This window comes from Hemitrygon akajei, chromosome 12 (assembly GCF_048418815.1).
Source record: "Hemitrygon akajei chromosome 12, sHemAka1.3, whole genome shotgun sequence".
NCBI classification, from domain to species: domain Eukaryota; kingdom Metazoa; phylum Chordata; class Chondrichthyes; order Myliobatiformes; family Dasyatidae; genus Hemitrygon; species Hemitrygon akajei.
The window spans coordinates 72,891,802-72,911,753 of record NC_133135.1 but is presented as its reverse complement, the minus strand read 5'-3'; the positions used below and the strand labels follow the sequence as shown (position 1 = coordinate 72,911,753).

The window sequence follows — 19,952 nt, the reverse complement described above, 5'->3', positions numbered from 1 at the left end:
AAAAATTTTTCCCATATAAATTAATGGTAATTGCTTCTTCACTTTACAACATTTCGGCTTACAAACAGTTTCATAGGAACACTCTACCTTCGGACAGCGGGGAAAACCTGTATAGTAAAGCAGTCAGCCATGGGCCCATTAAATGCCAGCTGATAGTAGAGCAGCCTGGCCAATTCCATTCCCCAACTACTTCCACATTGCTCTGCTATTTTGCAGTCCATGTGCTAATCCAAATCCAATCTTGAAAGCCTTAAATTCTGTTAATTTATAAATTACCAAGGCAATGTGTGGAAGGGTTTAACAGGAGAATTCAGTGAGGCTTAACAACAGAAAAGCCTAAAACCCAAGTGCCAAAAGTTCACACCGCAGGCTCTCAGGCTCTGAGGACCTCGGAAAATAAACTGGAGAGGTCACATCTGGGTTGGACCGGCTCCAATGTCTCGCAAGGGTAAGGGTGGTGCTTGTTTTTATTTAGGAGAGTTTAGAAACTCTCCCAGATAAAAGCAAACTTCAGAAGGAGAAAAATTTTAAGTCAGGAGAGAAAGAAGGAATAGAATAAAAACAACATAAAGGCAAGTATGAACACTGGCACGTAAAGGCGTGACATAGATCTGAACAAGTGCAACTAAAAACACCAAAGACAGTAAATGTTGGCTGGTTACCTACAGGGCCCCAAATAGAGATGTTGAGAAGGGAATTGAATTAAATAGATAAATGGAGATGCATACAATAAGCGTACAACTACAAACACAGGAAAATTGAAACTAAATTTGAAAGGATGCATGTGATTTTTTTTTAAACATATGTTTAGAGATGAATCACAAAGCTATTTCTTACTGTGCCTTGTGCAATGAGAAAAGAATAACTAATTTTATTATGCGTTTGATCATTTAGGGAAGTGTGACAATAATATGACAGAAACCTTCAGTAACATGAGAGAGCTAGTAGAAACTAGGGTCCCAAATCTGAACACAGGAAACAAGGTTGTGAAGTGGCATAAACTATGATAAACATGGTGTATAACCAAATGGATTAACAGTGATTAGGAATGAATCAAGATGATTTAGTTGTGGCTTATGAAGGAAATTAGGTATAGTATTTTATCTAAAGAGGAGGAATACAACATTACCAAAACAAAAGCAGCATGCCTGAGGATTGGGAACAGTTCAGAACTCAGAGACCATAGAGAAAAGATGATACGAGAATGAAAGCTTACTGGGAAGATAAATGAAGACTAGAAAAGCTTCCTTAAACGTGAAGAAAAATTAGTCCATGAAGAAAACTGTAGGTTCAAAGTCAGAAATGGGACAGGTTACTATTGGGAACAAAGAAAGCACACATGACTGTAAAGGAGGACACAAATAACCTCACAGATATGTTCACGGATCAAGGGTTAAGTGAGAGGTAGAGTGAAGGAAATCATATACATCCAAGTATTGCAATGGAAAATAATGGACTTAAGGTTAACAAATCCACAGGCCCTATTAATCTACAACCTAGAGAACTAAAGAAAGTGACCCTAGAAATAGTAAATGCTTTTGTGGTCATCTTGCACAGTGTACTGAGATACTGGAACTATAGTTACAGATGGGAGGGATGACAATTATAATCCCAGTATTTTTTAAAAAGGAGAGGAAAAACGGAATCCAATCTCAGGAGGGTGAAAGGTGCTGGAATCTATTGTAAGAGAAATGCATTAACAGCACAATTGTATCACATCAATAAGACTGAACAAAATCAGCAGCAGCTTTTGAAAGGGAAACCAAGCATATCCACTGCAGTTTGAGAATATAATTAATAGAAAGGGAGAATTACTAGATGTGATGCATTTTGATTTTCTGAAAGTTTTTTCTTAAATCTTGCAAAATTAAATCAAATGAAACTGAGGATAGTAAACCAGCATGAATTGAGAATTGACTGATGGCAGGAAACAATAGGAATAAATGGGTCTTTCTCAGGTGGCAGAGAGTAACAGTTCAGCTGAAAGGCCTTAACTCAAAACATTCAGTCTCCAAAGCCTGTGTTACTGAATTTCTCCAGCATGTTGTGTGTTGCTCCAGAGGGCAGCCTTGGTGGCCTCCTGGGTCTGTAAGAGCTAGTGCGGAACTACAGATGTACTGTAAGTGCTCAAATGTCAATTGCTCACAATACACTGTGGTAATTTAGGTGCAGTGATTAAACACATCTCTACATTTACAGATGAACAAAGCTGGGATGAGAAAAGTAAGCTGGGGAACAAAACTTTCTGTGATTCTACCCTTTCTTGTCATGCTAACAATTTTTATACCCTTATAATCTTCCAAACACTATAATTCTGTCCTTGGAGCAAAGATGTTACAGCATGATTTAGAAAAGTTGACTGAGTGGGGAAAATGCTAGGCCATTGCAATTGAAACTTTAGTTTAAAAACAAAGATTTCTCATCTGAGTGGTGGCAGATTAGGAAAACATCAATTGCAATGAGACCCAGCTGGCGTTGAACACTAGTTGTTAAGACCAACAGTTAGCAGGCATTTAAAAGGGCAAATGGAATTACTGGGCAATACTAATACTGCAAGACAACTTGAGTACCAGGAACAATAATGTCTTGCTGCAGTTGCACAGGGCTTAATTGAGAGCAAAAGGATGTTTTTGCCATGGTACGATAAAGATTTACCAGATTGATTACTGGGATGGAAGGACTGATACAGTTGGAACAAAAAAATTATAAGGTATCTCATAGATTATACAATTTTTTTTAACAAGATTAGAAAAGCTAGTTTTCAAAGGATTTTCCCTATGGCTAAATATTCCAAAACCAAGGGATATGGAGTACACGATTTACAGCAGAAATTTTTTTTTATCTCCCTGTTATCCCCCGGTGACTCTGTGCAATTCTTTTTCATCGAAAGATGTACGAGAAAATAAATAAACGTATTCAAAGTTGATATGTAAAAGGAATTAAGTGATAAAAGGAAAAGCTAGGAAAAGGGTACTGATCAGTCATACATTCAGTGGTAGAGCAGACACAAAAAGGGCCACACGATCCTGCTTTAATTTTCCATTTTTCCATGTAAAATAAATAGATATTTTCGTACTAAGGGAATCATAAAGTTAGTGCAAGTGGGAGAAGTAATGGATTGGCTCGGATCTTATCAAAGCACTAAGGTATGAATGGCTTCCTACTTCTATTTAACCTCCTGCCAATATATTGTTTGTGAACGAAATTCTATATTAATTCAAATAAAGGATTGCTTTTGTAAAAAATAAACTGCAGAGCATAACAATGACCGTTTGCTGCATTGAATAAGAATTACATGTTTGCAAGGTTACCAAAGTCTTTCCAGAGACATCGGTCTTTCCGTACAAGGAGATGTTTTGCTTCAATGGCTGCTTCCAGTTTCTGTATAACTTTGACCATGCTTTCAGATGTAAATAACCTGCAGGCTGCACGGCGGAGGCGATTGAGTCGACATTTTGCAGTATATGCTCTCAATGACATTTCTTCTTTAGTTGGTGCAGAAGAAACACTAATTTTGTGATGCTGAATCTCAGAACCGATAAACAATGTAGCAGTATTCACTGGAAAGTAGAGCCAAATATTTAGAAGTTAACACCATGATATGTAAAAGTGCAGCAATTTTCTCCCACACTATTGTATGCTCTAGTACATTTCTACCGCTTGCGTTTAATTAATTGATTTTTAAAACCAATTCAAATCTGAAAATGTCAAGACTGAATGAATTACATGACAATGTCAGTGAGTAAATGAAAATAATATGAGAGAACATACTAAAGGTAGTACACAGTAAACATTGTAACGCACCTCTGGAAGACTCTGTGTTCACTGTTAAGTCATCAGGAGTAAGAATAAAATTTAACCACCACGTGAATCCTCTTTCCTGCTTCTCCTTCCATCGTTCATCATAAAACATATTTTTTGCAGCAAATGGTAATGGATGTCTTGGAATAACTGAAAAATGTAGGTAACCATATTAAACGCTTCCCAAGGAAACAAATTGGCCATTAATCACACATCTCAAAGGCATCCCCGTGTGGCCAACTAAAGATCTAATCAATAAAAGTGAATTTAGAGTGACATTAATATTAATGCATATTACATACATTTGTAATTTAACCCTTTGCATACATTTGCTGATGATATTAAAGCTAACCCTGAGTGTGTCTTCTTCTGATGATTTGAGTGTTTTGCTTCAACGGGAGTTGTGGCTGATACATTGAAGAAAATATACATGAAGCTCATCTAATCTAATGGAATCACGACATGTAGCAATACAGGGCCAAACTTGTGAATGTTCAAAAATGCTTTATACCGGGGTGGCCAACCTTTTACATTCCATGCGTCAATTTTTTCACGCATGAGTTCAGATGCACCGTACAACTCTTGTACCCCCATTCAATTCTTGTAAAAATATGTTAATATAGACATTTAGCATTTTTACATGAAATATTGATTTAATATAAAAAACATACTAAACATTATTTACCTTAATGAGACTTTTAACAAATATATTTTGTCTTCTTTTAATTTCTTCCTTTTTCTTAGTCACATATTCTTTCCGTAACTCAGACCCAAGCACTAGCTTCAGTGTTCCTTCTATTTCAGTCTGTTGTTGTGTTTTATAGTGTCTACTAAGATCATGTCTTCTATTATGTGAGAAAGTGTTCTCACATACAATGCACAACGGTTTGCCTGTCGGACCTGCTATAAATAAGAACTCATTTTCCCCACTGTTCATTGTGCCACTTCTAATCATCCAATGCGCCACAGGTTGGCCATCCTTACTTTATACTGTAGTTCAGTTAGTAAAGAATATATCCTTTATTTGCTATGCTTTTGGTGCCACTTTCAAAATTTCTACTGCATGGCACTAGTGACAAGTGCTCTAAATTAATGATCCCAGCTTTTAAAAGCAAGCAGCAAATCATTTCCATCGACTCCCTAAATCAAAATATAAACTTTGGATTATCTCCAAATTTTATCAATTGATTTTCTTAAATTATATTTTTCCAACAACTTCAACATTCCGGGCTCTAATGCCAATAGAAAGCCACTAATATGGTCCAAGCTCCAGTGACTTGACAGCTTTGAAGCCAATACTTCACATACAGTACATGCCTACTTGTCAATGCAAGCATATATCCATTTCAACCAAGTACTTTCACCACACCAGTCTTTGCAGCAGGTCAAAATCAAATTTTCCTAGCAAAACTTAAAAATTTAACATTTCTAAAACTAATCCTAAGTACAATAACTTTTAAAAATTAAAAGCTTTTGCATTATTACTTTGTATGAGTAAATTTCAAAAGAATCTAACAACTTTCAAGATAAAACATTTCCTCTGTCAACAATCAGAATGCAATAAAGTTTGTGTTCAATTTAAAACCTTATGCAAAATATGAAATAAACAGTTCTGCATATTGCAAGCTTGAACATTTCACTCACCAGTCTTCATCAATTTCCTAAAAGTTAACTGTGACTGTGCAACTCCAGGCATAAGTTTACCATTGTTCACTCGGACAGAGGAAATCTTGAGTTGAGAAACTGTAGAATTCACATGAAAAGAGCATATTACTACAAAGCCTCTTACAATGTGAATTAACTAATAGTGATGGGAGAGGTTGATCCATTTAGATATATGGATTTTACTGTGGAAGCTATCAGAAAGTTAATTTAATGCAGCACGTGTTACATAATTATATCACCAAATCAGCCTCGTAAATGATGGTAAAATTCAACACTATCTAATTGGGCTTAACTAGTAAGTAGCTTGATATTGTTGAGAATGATATGCTGGATATGGAAACCCATGAGGTAGTAGGTGAGGAATCCTACCCAACCTCCACCACTTTTCACAGAGATCTCTATACGCGACCCCCTTGCCCACTTACCACTCCCTACAGATCTCTGTCAAGCAACCGAACCGTGCCAATTGCTACACATGCCTCTACATTTCCTCTTTCATCACCATTCACTTTCCGAGACAGTCCTTCCAGTTGAGTCTGTCAAGGTCATTTATGTTATCCCATGCAGCCTCCTACATCAGTAAGACCCAACACATATTGGGGGGGAATCACTTTGTTAAGCTATTTTGCTCTGTTGCTTGCAACAACCAAAATCTCTGAGTAATCCAGTGACCACCCATTTCAATTCCACTTCCCATTCCCTCCATTACTGGCACAAATAGGCTAAAAATGGTGAAAGGAGCAACATCCCATATTCTGTCTGGATCATCTCCAACCTGATGACATGAACGTCAATTTTAATAACTTCCAGTAACCACTCCCTTCTGCTTCCCCCCCCCCACAACTTTTTCACTCTCCCCCATTCTGGTGGCCATCCCACTCCCCTTCTCCTCTCCACCCTCATGACATGCCCATCAAGGCTCTCTACCTGCCCACCATGGTCTTCTTCCCTTTACTCCACAGTCCAACGTCCTTTCCAAACAGATTTCTCCTCTTTCAGTCATTTTTCTCTTCTACCATCACCTCCCAGCACATCATCCCTTCCATCACCCACCCAATTTCCCCAACCACCTGATCTCACCTGTGACCTGCTAGCTTGTCCTCCTCCACCTACCTCTACCTTCTTAGTCTGGCTTCTACATCCTTCCTTTCCAGTCCTGATTAAAAATTTTCAGCCAAAATATTGACTTTTGTTTCTTTCCATGGATGCTGCCTGATCTGCTGAGTTCCGCCTGCACTTTGTGTTCATTGCTTAAAATTCCCTTGTGTTTCAAACATCAACATCCTCATTATATGCTGGAACAAGCTAGAGTACATAAACTGCTGTTAAATTTATTAATCCATTGAATTCTCCAAATAAAAAAAAGCAAATACTTAAGCTCATACCAGATTTTCTTTTCTGGAGTCGTTTTCCACCTCCATTCAAGCTTCTTGAAGTGGTCTTCTTCACCACATTTAACTTTGGACTCAGTTGTTCAACACACTTAGTCTTTCTTTTATTGGTATGAACACCTTTTTCACATGCATTGTTTGACAAATATTCTGAACTTTTTCTCTTTCTGCTTGGTAGAGTTGACCTGTTAGCAAGTTTAGGACTTCTGTTTTCAGCTTTCGTCTCTACATCAATAATAGACCTTGACCGGAAACGAGAGTTGACTTCAACAGACTGATAGCTTGAAAGTTTAACTTTGCTCTCTAATCTGCTGTAACCTACAGATGTATCCTTGTTGTCCGTGGTAGTGAAGACTGGAAGCATCTTAGTATGAGCAGTGGACTGATGTTCTTGTCCACAAGCCTGTGAGTTCTCTGCAAGATCAGTCGTTTTAGAAAATACAAAAAAGGTTAATCTTGACTTAGCTGGCTTCAATTCTTCCACATTAATAACAGGTGATCCATGCTCTGACATAAACCTTGGGCTACTTTCTGTCGACAAAGAACTTCCAGATTTCAAATTTTCAATAGAGGAAGCTTCAACAGACATAGAGCAAGGCTGATTCATGGACATCTTTGCATCTTTCAGAAATTGATCTGGTGATAGCACAGCTGACTCAACAACTGATTCAGCATCTTCATCAGGGACATAACTGTCATTTACAAAAGAATCGGGGCTTAAAATCTGCCGTTTGTGAACAGGAGTTTGAAGAGCAGAAGCACAAAGAAAACTTAGTGGTGTTTTATTCAGTCCAGTCTTCAAAACTTCAGATGTACACAATTCATCAGTCTTTTCCTCATATTCTAGTCTCCCATCTTTATGTAATGGCATTGCTTTACCTTGATGGATAGAGAAGGAACCAAATTTTTTAAGTGATTGTGGAGTACAATTTTCAAGCTCTCTTATTTGACTGGTGGGTAATATTGGTGATATGTGCTTTATATCAAAGCTAGCATAGTCCAAAGCATCCACGGGATGAAGGGGAGGAACTCTTTTGCCAACTGGTCTGAGATTTTCGCAAGGCTGAAGAGGACTTAAAGGGCGACTTCGACCCATTTTCATAAAATCCTTCTTCTGCGGTATGATGATCGTCTTGCTGCCAATTGATACATTCCTCTTTTGTTTCGAGCGAACAGTATTTTCTGAAGCCTTCTTGCCTTTAATTGATTCCCATAGGCTTCGCTATAGAAGTAAATTAAATATTTACACCTCAAGCAAGAATATATGGCTTTAAACTATTTTGGTCAGATATATTAAAAATTGATTAGAATTATGGATATTGTACACATAACCAAAGACATTTTAAAACTATGATAAATCTTTTTTGTAGAATATATATGAGCAGCACAGCACATCCACACCTACCATGATGCCAGTCTAACCCATTGTACCTGCCTGCATGCCATCTGTATCCCTTTATTCTTTGCATGTCTAAATACCTCTCAAATATTGCTAATGTATCTGCTTCTACCATCTCCCCTGGCAGCATATACCAGGCACCTCCCACTCAGGCAGTTCCGTTATGGGCAATAGCCTCCCCAGATTCAAGACCACCTTCAAAAGGTGATGCCTCAAAAAGGCAGCATTCATTATTAAGGTCACCCATCACCCAGGACATGCCCTCTTCTCATTGCTACCATCAAGATGGTGGTACAGGTCCTGAAGACACACACTCAAAATTTCAGGAACAACTTCTTCCCTTCTGCTGTCAGATTTCTGAATGGACAATGAACCCATGAACTTTACCTTTTCTTTGCTGTCTTTTTGCACTGCTATTTTGCACTTACTGTAATTTTGTCTTTTTATTATGTATTGCATTGTACTGCTGCTGCAAAACAACAAATTTCATAACATACGCCAGTGATATTAAATCTGGTTCTGGTTCTTCCTTTGAATTTTCCTTCTCTCGTCTTAAATCCAAGCCCTTTAGAATTTGACATTTCCCCCTTTGGGGAAAATAATCTATCCTACCTACACCTCCTATAATTTTATTTCTACTAGGTCGCCCCTTAGCTTCTGACACTGTAGAGAAAATAATTCATTTTTTAGCCTATCAGTTCTGAAATCTAAAACATTTACATTACTGCTTCGTGTCACGACTTTAAGTAGATTTTAACATCATTGCTTTTAGTCTTTTAATTTATGTGTCATTATCTATTGCAAAGAGATTGTATTAAACACTGTAGTTCAGCACATGACCTTACAAAATCACATGTCTAACAAGTAATCATAATTGGAACAAAGGCCAATTGGGAAAACAAATCAGACTGACTCGACAGTCAAAGTAGCATTTATTTCCACTGTGAAGTGCTTTTGAGAGTTGGAGGTGAAGCATATCAAGCCCCGCCCAAGGAGTGATTTAGATCCACTCCAATTTGCCTACCATCACAAGAGGTAAACATCTGCTGACATTTCACTGGCTCTCCACTCAGCTCTGGACAGTGCAGATACATATATCAGGATGCTCTTTATCAACTATAGCTGGGCATTCAATACCATCATCCCCTCTAAACTGATCAATTAGCTTCAAAACATAGGCCACAATACCTCCTTGCGCATCTGGGTCCTCGATTTTCTCACTTACAGAACCCAGTCAATTCAGATTGGCAATAACACCTCCTCCACAATCACCATCAGCACAGGTGCACCAGAAGACTGTGTGCTTAGCCCCCTGCTCTACTCTCTTTAAACTTACGATTGTGAGGCTCCAATGCCATACTTAAGATTGCTGATGACGCCACTGTTGTGAGCCAAAGCAAAGGTGATGACATATAGAAGGGAGATTGAGAATTTGTCTGAATGGTGCCACAACACCTCTCAGTCAATGTCGTCAAAACCAAAGAGCTCATTATTGACCACAAGAGGAGAAAACCAGAGGTCCATATTCTAGGCCTCATCAGTGGATCAGAGATGGAGAGACTTTAAATTTCTCAGTTTTAATGGCATTTAACTGCCATTACAAAGAAGACATGGCAGGGTCTCTACTTTCTTAAAAGTTTGTACAGATTCAGCATGTCATCCGAGAATTTGCCAGACTTCTGCAGATGCACAGTGGAGAGCATTCTGACTGGTTGTATCACAGCCTACAAAAAGTAGTGGATGCAGCCCAGTCCTTCACAGGTAAAGCAACATGTGGACTTCCAACATTCAGACCATGCCCTCCTCTCATTGCTGCCAGCAGGGAGGAGGTATAGGAGCCTCAAGTCCCAAACCACAAGGTTCCTGAACAGTTACTTCCCTTCAACCATCAGGCTCTTGAACCACAGGGAAATACTTCACTGAGCCCAACACAGAACTGATTCCACAATCTATGGGCTCACCTTTAGGAATCTACAACTCATGCTTAATATTTTTTCTTCTTTTATTTGCACATTGGTTGTCCGCCTATTGTTTGGTGTCTGCCCATCGATTCTATTGTTTCTCTCTATTTACTATGTATGCCCACAAAAAAATGGTAGCATATAGACTTGGATAATAAAATTACTTAGAACCTTTGAAAGTACTTTGTTCATCACACTTGTGATGTTCCTTTGTAAATTTGGCTAGTCATTTACACAAAAGAAACCAGGTCTTTTCAAATCAGTCAATTATGAAGTTTGAAATATCTGCAGATATTCTATCTTTTGGAATTGTTTCTGGTCCTATCACAGCCAAAACAATATTCATGCAACAATAAAAACTTGCATTTGTGTGGTATTAACAAAGAAATGTGTTCTAAGGCATGTCTTAAGAGCATAATCTAACCAAATCTGACACCTGACCGTGAAGTGAGAGAGCGGGCAAAAGATTGATTCAAAGGTCGGCAAGTTTCAAGTAAGTGAGAAAACAGAAGCAGAAGTTCCAAGTGAGTACAAGGACCACGAAACAAACGCTAAATCATTAGCACGCCCAAATAGTTGGGTAGCTGCTCATTGTTTTTCAATGCACCTCATTCATTTGAAAAATTCTTTGGGACGTACCGAGACTGTAATAAGAACGACAAATGCAAATATTTCCATTCCGAGCCAACTTTCAGTTTTTATCTGAAATATTTGGAACAACTCAGAATTTGTCTGTCCTTTGGCTCTTTGTTCCTCACAGCAGAATTTACAATTATTGGCAGCTTACCATCAAAAGGACCATCTCAATTTACTTACCAGTAGCAAGCCCTTGACAGCAAAAACTGTCTCGGGAAACAACATCCAACTTGAAAAGAAATTCAGAGGACAATGGTTGTTGATTCACCAGCAGAACGGAAGACAGCAGTGGGTAAGATTGTTACAAGGGAATTATTGGCAAGACCAAGAGCTGCTTTGGTTGTAGTGTGCAGGAGGGCACTGACATGAGCTGGAGTAAAGCGCCGCTGAACGATAAGGAACACATACTGTAGATACCAGTTATGATCTTATCTGAAGCATTCAATTTTGAGATAAGAAAATAGGAAGTTATGGAGGAAGAAATGAATTGATAGAAAACTAACATTGACTTATTTGGGGGACATGGGAGAGCCCTGGGAGAAATAAAGTATTTGGCAAGAATCTGAAGTGTTAGGTGAAATCCACAGACATATAAATACAAAGGAAATGTAGGCTAAGACCAACTACAAATTTCCTAAAGTACAGCATGGGGGAACATATAGTAATATGGGCTTTCAAACAAAGACGGCATCATAATTTAGAATAATATCAGGTTCGCCAAACTGTAAGGAAAATCATAGATATTAATACTAGATATAAGTTAATACAAGACCCCAAAACAATATATTTGAGTTGTAATAAGGAAAAATAATGAAGATGCTAAAGAATGCAATATTTTAACTACCTTGACTTTGAAAGACAAATTCTGACCTTTTTTTTGGGTGGGTCTTCTGCCTTGCCCAAAAGAATGCAGAGGACCTTCACACAACCAACGCTAAACGTCACTGTTTCTCGGACTCTTCCAGCTTCCACTGGCGCCCAGGTTATGGAAAGATAATACCTTCCTGCTGGCTGTGAAAGTGAGCACACATTTTAAAAGACAAATTAACATTTTTAAAAATTGATTTCTGGCACAGTTGAGACATTTGAGATATCTATATTAATGTCAGATCTGCAATAACACATAGCGGACTGGATCTTTCATCTCCAAGTCTAAACTTAATCCAAGATTGGGTGGAAACTTGGACCTTAATGAGATTTGGAAGGGCAAGTCTCTCAGGTCATTCTGCCATTGGATTCCACAAGATTATTGTAAAGTTGGAGAAGAAACACCTTTTAGATCTAAGCCAAAACCACTCTTCATTTCCCTGTATACTTTCAACTTATTATTATCAAGGCTATCAACTCCCCTTTGATTTTTTTGCGACTAACCTACACACAATTGTTAATTAACCAATTAACAAAAGGAAATGCTTTCTTGAAATTCAAGGTATAAATGGGATTGATCAACATTCCCCTCCAGTAGCACCTTCCAACAAGTTTCTACCTTCAGGAGAGCCAAAAATATGATTGGGGAAAAAAAGAATACTTGGAGAGATTAGAAGAACAACGAAGGCACATGAAATATCATTGGCTGATAAGGTTAATCAAGATCTCAAAGCATTTCATAAAGGAAAGAGAAGGGCCGATTTGGTGGTGTCAAAAGTTGCATGCCAGGTCTTAACTCTCAGCAATGTTTACAAAGGAGAAGGGTATTGTGGGAATCCGTGAAATTCTAGAACCTGTGTCTACAATAATAGAACTAAACCGGTGATAAAAACCACCTTAGGTTCTGACAAGTATTATGGGATGAAGTGTTCCTGTCACCATAGAAGAATGACAATACATCTTGATGGTTTGGGTGAGAGCCTTTCCGTACCATTAACCAAGGGGTCCGTGGACCCCAGGCTGGGAAACCCTGCCTTACACCCACCACAGTTAACCTTCTGTCTTGCCAGGGAAGTGCATGATATTGCAGCCTACTTTCTAGATTGGACAACGCATTGGTGACGGAGTGAGTAAACTTTGAGTGGTGGAAAGGACATCAATTAAGTGGCTCCCTTTAAGATTCTTCTCTGGATTACTATCGTACAGATATTGGAAATGCTGTCGTTAGTAACTTCCACACCATACCTTCACATGGATAGTTTAATTTCGCATTAAAGGCATTTTACTTGTGGAATATTGAAACAAAGTTTAAAGGCAGATTTGGACAGGTGAGCGATGAGGTGTCTCTGCAAAACTAGATGGGAAAGATGAGGGTGCAAATTTCAGAGCTTGCTAACTCCAGGCATTACATCCGATTCCACATTTTAATTTGAAGATAATGACAATTGTAATGCAAAAAGCTCAACGGGTTATAGATCTGTACAGAGACGACTGGGCCATGGTAGAGTTGGTTAACCAACTCTTTGATGGATCATCAAACACATAGCTGACGATGAGTGTGACTTGGTGCCATAGCACGGGGCAGACCAATCAGGAACGCATTGGAGTATTACATCTAGACCAGCAAATAAGGATCTCTAAATCGAGGATGAGCTTGAAACGGCAGAAAATACTGTCGTCGGGATGGCTGAGCAAAGGACATTGCCAAAGAGGATATATCCAAACTTGACAGCCGGGATATGAAGTCCAGAACCCATCTCAGGGTGGACATGATGTAAACAAGCAGGGCTGTCTGAAGCTGGCCAGGGAGGGTGATGGAGAAGATAGCTCACACACATTACATTTTGGTAAAGATAATGTTGGCTTTGGGATTCCCGATTTTTAGATGGAGGAAATCTCCGCTCAACTTTCTATCACAACAAGTGACTGAATCAGGTATAAGTAAAACGTTTAAAAGACGCTGAACTGGTATATGACTGGGAATGGTTTCGAGGGATATGGAACAAACACGGGCAAATGGGACAAGTGCAGATGCATGGACCTATTGGATAGATTGCCCCTTTTCCGTGCTGTATGACTGACTCATGTCCCCATCCTTACCTCGATCACAAACTCCCGTTCATTCACTACAAACCCCTTGGAGCTGGGAAACTTGTCCACCGTCACCAGGACTGGTACACTCTCAGGATTTTCCACGGCCAACCGCTCGGTCTTGGCGTAACCTGTCCTCACCGTCTTGAAGCAGACGAATGGAGTGCGGGCAAAGTGAGTGAGTGTGAGGACGGGGACATCATCCCCCTCCTCGGGCCCGCGATAAGGCTGTCGTCTCGGCCCCCCTGCCGCAACGGGACTTCGAACAAGCGAATCCATCTCAGGCGGCCAGGGCTCCGCCACCAGCAGCTGCACAAGGTCTCGCCACACCGCCGCCCTCCTCTCCGTTCAAACTTCCAGCCGCAGCCAATCGCCCGCCGCCATCCGCCTCGCAATCAGACGCCAAGAAACAACAGCCAATGGCGACGAGGATCCTCCGAGATACATCACTCCCCCCCTCCAACAGCAGCGCCCAATCGGCACCGCGTATTCCACGGGCGACCAATCGGAGGCGACACATCCAAAATATTATTTTTCGAAAGCTCAAGTCATCGGGTGGATTTAAACCTTGGCTCTGCGAAACGCTGGTGTTCGGCGGCGCAAGGGGGAGGGTCGCGCTGTCGGGTGTGCGGAGGAAAGAGTGATTACTGCTGTGTCAATTCTAATGAGATTCGATGGTGAATTTGGTGTTTTATTATTTTGAAGGGGAGCATTGTCCTAAAAGGTTCATCATCATCCCCGATAACAAGAACTAGTTTAGCCGAAAACACGCTGTCTGTACTGTTGTGCAATGAAATGCAAACGACAAATGATGTGTGTTAGTTATTTTATTTTCAATGTACTACAGGCAAAGGTTAAATAGCACAGAACATGCTGGAAATGCGCTGCCTCAAGGAGAGCATCTGTAGACGGAGGAACGCAGCTCGCATCCATACCATTTCACGTGTTTATTCGCTGACATAGGTGTCTCCAGTGATAGTGCTATACACACTCGGAAGTTTTCCTAAACCGCTCCAGTTCATGCCTGTCGGTAATGTCGGCGCTACTGGGAAGTCCAAGCTGAAGAAATAATATATTTGTATTTAGATGGCGTTGGTAGATAGAATTAACTGCTCCTGTTCCAGGAGATACGAGCTGCAATATTGTACAGTGTAGGATCCTGTGAAAACTGCACAGCGCAGGGAGGGAAAGGTGTCGTTTTAAGAGCCCCACAACATGCAAAGATAAGATTTAACAAATGTAATTGTAATAATCCGGTTTGCAATACGAGTTCATCAAAATCCAGTCTTTCAAGCTGGTTGGTTTGGGTTTTTTTAAATTATTGCAGTGGCTTCAGCAAATATACCGTCGCACTCTCACTTGGCCTTGTAAGTAATGGAAAGGGTTCACGAGGTGACACTGACTCTGGTCCCTGCAGCACAAACTTTATGGAACTGGTTCAGTTCAGTGATGTGGAAGGCTCTGGGACACTGGTTGTAAGTGGCAAAAGTTCAAAGTAAATCTATCATCAGAGTATATATGTCACCAGATACAACCCCGAGATTCATTTTCTTGCGGGCGTACTCAATCAATCCATAATAGAATAATAACCATAATAGAGCCAATGAAAGACCGCACCAAACTGGGCGTTCAATCAGTCTGCAAGAGACACAAACTGTGCAAATACTAATCAAATAAATATATATCGAGAACACGAAAAGCAAAGAACTGGTGAGGGAACAGATCGTTTTGGAGGTATCTTATAATTTTGATTAATCCATGATAATTTACTCATTTATGAAAATAAAAATGGTAACTTATTATTGGCGAATAAAAACATCTGGGACCAAGTTGAATGAGCCTTAAAACAAACCGTCCACAGAAATAAAAGTGCCAACTTGCATTCTGGGGTTTAGTCTATGGATATTTGGTGCTTTTTGTACAGAAAGAACTTGGTGAATGTTTCTCAAACAAATACAAACGATCAGAACAAATAATAAGCTTTTTATTGCATCCACTGATGAGAACATGGGATCAGCTTATATATTTTTTGAGTTCACCAGAAAATTCACTGTACCATTCACATTGTTTTTGAGTTACTGCTCACTGAATGCAGAGAAATAAGCATGAAATTAATTTTTCAGGCAAAAATGTCAATTATGGGTTAATAGACATATCCTTTCTCACTGCTGCCATCAGGAAGGAAGTACAAGGGCCTTATTCCCACACTCCCAGATTCAAGAAAAGTTCTGACGAAGCATCTCAGCCTAAAACGTCAACTGGTTAATTTTTCCATAGATGCTGCCTGACCAGCTGAGTTCCTCCAGCATTTTGTGTGTGTTACTCTGGATTTCCACCATCTGCACAGTTTCTTGTGTTCAGGAACAGTTATTACCCTTCAACCATCAGGCTCTTGAACCCGCATGGATGACTTGACTCACCTCAACTCTGAACTGATTCCACAAGCTATGAATTCCCTTTCAACAACCCTCAGCTCATGTTCTTAGCATTATTATTAATATCTGCACATTTAGTCTTATTTTGCACATAGGTTGTTTATCAATCTTTATGTATTTTTTCATTATCTCTATTGTATTTCTCTGTTCAACTGTGAATGTCTGCAAGAAAACAAATCTCAGGCTGATATATGGTGTACTTTGGCAATAAATTTATTTTTAACTTTGAAAGGTGATAGTTATTATTGTGCTTTCAAAAGAGTCATGCTGATTTACAGAATTGTTCATATTCCCAGGATAAAAACTTTTCACAATGAATTACATTAATTGAAGTACCTATTTCCTGCAAAAGAAGATATAGCAATAAAAACTGGTAAATAATGTAACTGCAAGAGTTAGTATTTACTAAAACCTTTATTAAAATTAGCTATTTCCTTTCACAATAACTGTAATCATAGTTTGGTAAGGGTTTTATATTTCCCATTTCATCAGAGCATGAATAAGTACTCCTTATCAGCCAAACTGAATTTCTGGTCTATACTACAGTGGAGACTTATGTTATCTGGCCTTGAAGAAACAAGATGACACCAAGATGCTGATAATGTGGATTATAAAATTACAAACCCTCCTTTCAGTTAAAGTCTGTCCCGGCTCATCAGGTGTGCCGATTTTCATCAGGTGTTTCCATGGTGTGAAGCGACTGACTACAGGCCTTTCCCCCCCCCCCCCCCCGATAGGACGCCTGTCTATCGTGACGTTAACCCCCCAGCATTTTGCCATTACCCATTTTCAGCTGGGTGGACTGGAGCAATGTGTGGTTAAGTGCCGTGCTCAAGGACACAACAAGTCGTCTAGGCTGGGGCTCGAACTCATGACCTTCAGATCGCTAGTCCAATGCCTTAACTACTTGGCCACGCGCCACCCTCCTTTCAATATTTTCTTCCCGATTACAGTGGATCAATGAAATACTTACATTAAATGAAATATTACACCAGTGTGAGATACTTGATACAATACAATGCATGCTGACAAAAACTTATTCTCTTTACTTAAGCAATCTCCAGTATTTTCCATACTTGTAATGTTTTTTCTATCCAAATAAAGGTATCACTCAATTTTAAAACTCACCTTTACTTTTCCCAGGATAAAGTAGTCCAAAAATTATTGGAAACGCAATGTATTAAATGGCTCTTGAATCAGAAATGGGTTTATTCTCATTAACATGAAATTTGTTGTTTTGCAGCAGCAGTGCAGTGCAATACATAAAAATGTTACAAAAGAAAAAGATAAATAATATAAAGAGTGCAAAAATAAAACAAAATAATGAGGTAGTGTTCATGGTCCATGTTTATAGTGGAGGGGAAGGAGCTGTTCCCAAAAGATTGTGCATCCTGAGGCTCCGGTACCTCCATCTAGTGAGATTGCAACTGCAGTAGGCCTGTTGTGACGGTAGGCAAATCATAGCAGGTCCAGGTCATTGCTCAGGCATGAGTTAAATCCAGTCATGACCAACTTCTCAAATCACTTCATCCCTGTAGAAGTGAGCACTACTGGGTGATAGTTGTTGAGGCAGCTCACCCTGCGCTTCTTAGGCATCAGTATGATTAATGCTGTTTTGAAGTTGGTGAGAACCTTCGACTGCAGCAATGAGAGTTTGAAGACGTTCTTGAACACGTGAGTCAGTTGCTTCACACAGGTTTCTCAGTGCCCTGCCACGTATGGGACCTGACACCATTTGAGGGGTCACCCTCTTTCAAGATATTCTGATGTCAGCTTCTGAGACAAATATCACAGGTTTGTCAAATGCTGCAGGAATTCACACTGGCACTGAGCTCATCTGGGAGTGAAGTGTTGCAGTCATTTAGGTTTTATCTCATAGAAAATAATGACATGCAAACCCTGCCACAGCTAATGTCTCTAACTTCACTTGGGATTGCATTTTTCATTCTTAGGTCATAGCAGGACTTCCTGCAGAGTTCTGAAACACTGGTCTTGACCCAGAGATCTAGTCCTGAGAGGACAGTGAATTTCCTGGATCACCCAGGATATATGTCTGGTATATTCCCAAAGACACACAATCATCCACACAGGTCTCGGGGACAACTATCGCATATTTATTCAGATCCGAAGATGAATTCCTGAATATCATCTAGTCCACTGATTCAAAGCAGCCCAGTAAAATGCTCCTCCATGTTCCTTAACCATACATACAGTACCTTTGCGGTCCTTAGTCTCTGCTGTATGCTACGAGTAGAAGTACAGGCCAGGTGATCAGACTTGGCAAGTGCGGTCATGGGATTGCAACAAATACTTCCTAACTCTGTATCAAATAATTCTCAGTGATCTAGATCTCTCATTCAGACAGATTTTTATCTTTACTAACCTTTATTTGGGATGACTGTGCTTTTAAGATATGTTAAGTACTGATACCCATATATTTTTGTTATGTATATAAAGCTTTGCAATGAATGATAAGCAGAAGCAGTAGAGGCCGACCCACCCTAACTTATCCTGTATCTATCATCTACTGTTCCCAAATGATATCAACTATTTTTTTTAGCATCTTAGTACCTCTTTTACTTCCATCTTCAATATTCTCAGTAACTGTATTTTCATCCCATTGTGGAAGAGGAGTCCAAGATTCACAATGCTTTAACTTAAAGAACTTCCCATCTGTTTTAAACAACCAATCTCATTCCTTAAAATTGTGCCCTTTTGTCAAAAGAGCAGCTTGTCTACATTTAATTGTAAATCCCTCTCAGAATTTTCTATTTTAATGAGGCCATCTCTTATTCTTCCAGTTGTTAATGAATAGAAGCCTTACTCATTTGCTCTCTCTTCAAAGGAAACCCCATAACCCCAGGAATGACTCAGTGAACAACTCCAAATCAAATACCTTTCAAGGTACAAAGACCAAAATCACACACAATGCTTGTTCCTTTTTTAGTGCAATAGGCAACAGCAGCAAGGCAACGTGCATGTTGTGTACAAAATAAATCTTCCCCTAAAAATAAACTACAGGCAATTTTTTGAATGTTCTGAATATTATATCAGGCTTTAATTTTGAGTTTGGCACAATCTTCATTTAAATTTGGCAGTCTTATGGTAATGAATATCTCTCGTATTCTGAATCTCAGGTTTCCAGATGAATCAAGAATACAAAACATGTTCAGCTGTGTCAGATGATTTGACAAGATTTACAAAATAGAAAATAAAATAAATTTATTTCCATATCCAATCTATCACAATTCAGAAAAGTTAGGAAGAGGAAACAATCGAAGTCAGACAGAACCCATTTTATATTAGGAAGCACTCTCCAAGGCAGTTATCTGATGCGTGGTATGGTAGCGTATGGTTAGTGCAACGTCATTACAACTGGAGTTGGAGTTCAATCTTGGCATCCTCTGTAAGGAGTTTGTATGTCCTCCCTGTGGAATGTGTGTGTTTTCTCCAGGTGATCCGGTTTTCTCCCACAATGAGTTTGCTGGTTAACTGATCACTGTAAATTTTCCCATGATTAGGCTAGGGTTAAGTTTGGGGTTACTGGCAACCCAGCTCAAAAGGCAAGAAGGACCTGTTCCGTGCTATATCACTAAATAAACAAATTCATGTTCAAGATATGGGACTGATATCAATTTTTCAATCAATGGAACCAAAGGGAACCTATCTTTATACCTGGACCTAATAGAATATTTCCACCTGTCAA

At 39.4% G+C, this 19,952-nt stretch overlaps 1 protein-coding gene across 1 annotated transcript in view; it reads right to left on the bottom strand.

Moving 5' to 3' along the window:
* aspm (assembly factor for spindle microtubules) overlaps window positions 1–14,109 on the bottom strand; it is a 56,575-nt gene extending 42,466 nt beyond the window's left edge. Inside the window, exons 1-6 of the mRNA XM_073063508.1 lie at window positions 13,821–14,109; window positions 11,724–11,864; window positions 6,852–8,079; window positions 5,446–5,544; window positions 3,805–3,951; window positions 3,312–3,560 (exon numbers count right to left, since the gene is read on the bottom strand). Of these exons, the coding sequence (XP_072919609.1) occupies window positions 3,312–3,560; window positions 3,805–3,951; window positions 5,446–5,544; window positions 6,852–8,079; window positions 11,724–11,864; window positions 13,821–14,090 (2,134 nt within the window). The 5' untranslated portion in view covers window positions 14,091–14,109. The remainder of the gene's footprint in view (window positions 1–3,311; window positions 3,561–3,804; window positions 3,952–5,445; window positions 5,545–6,851; window positions 8,080–11,723; window positions 11,865–13,820) is intronic.
* Window positions 14,110–19,952: the final 5,843 nt, after the last annotated feature.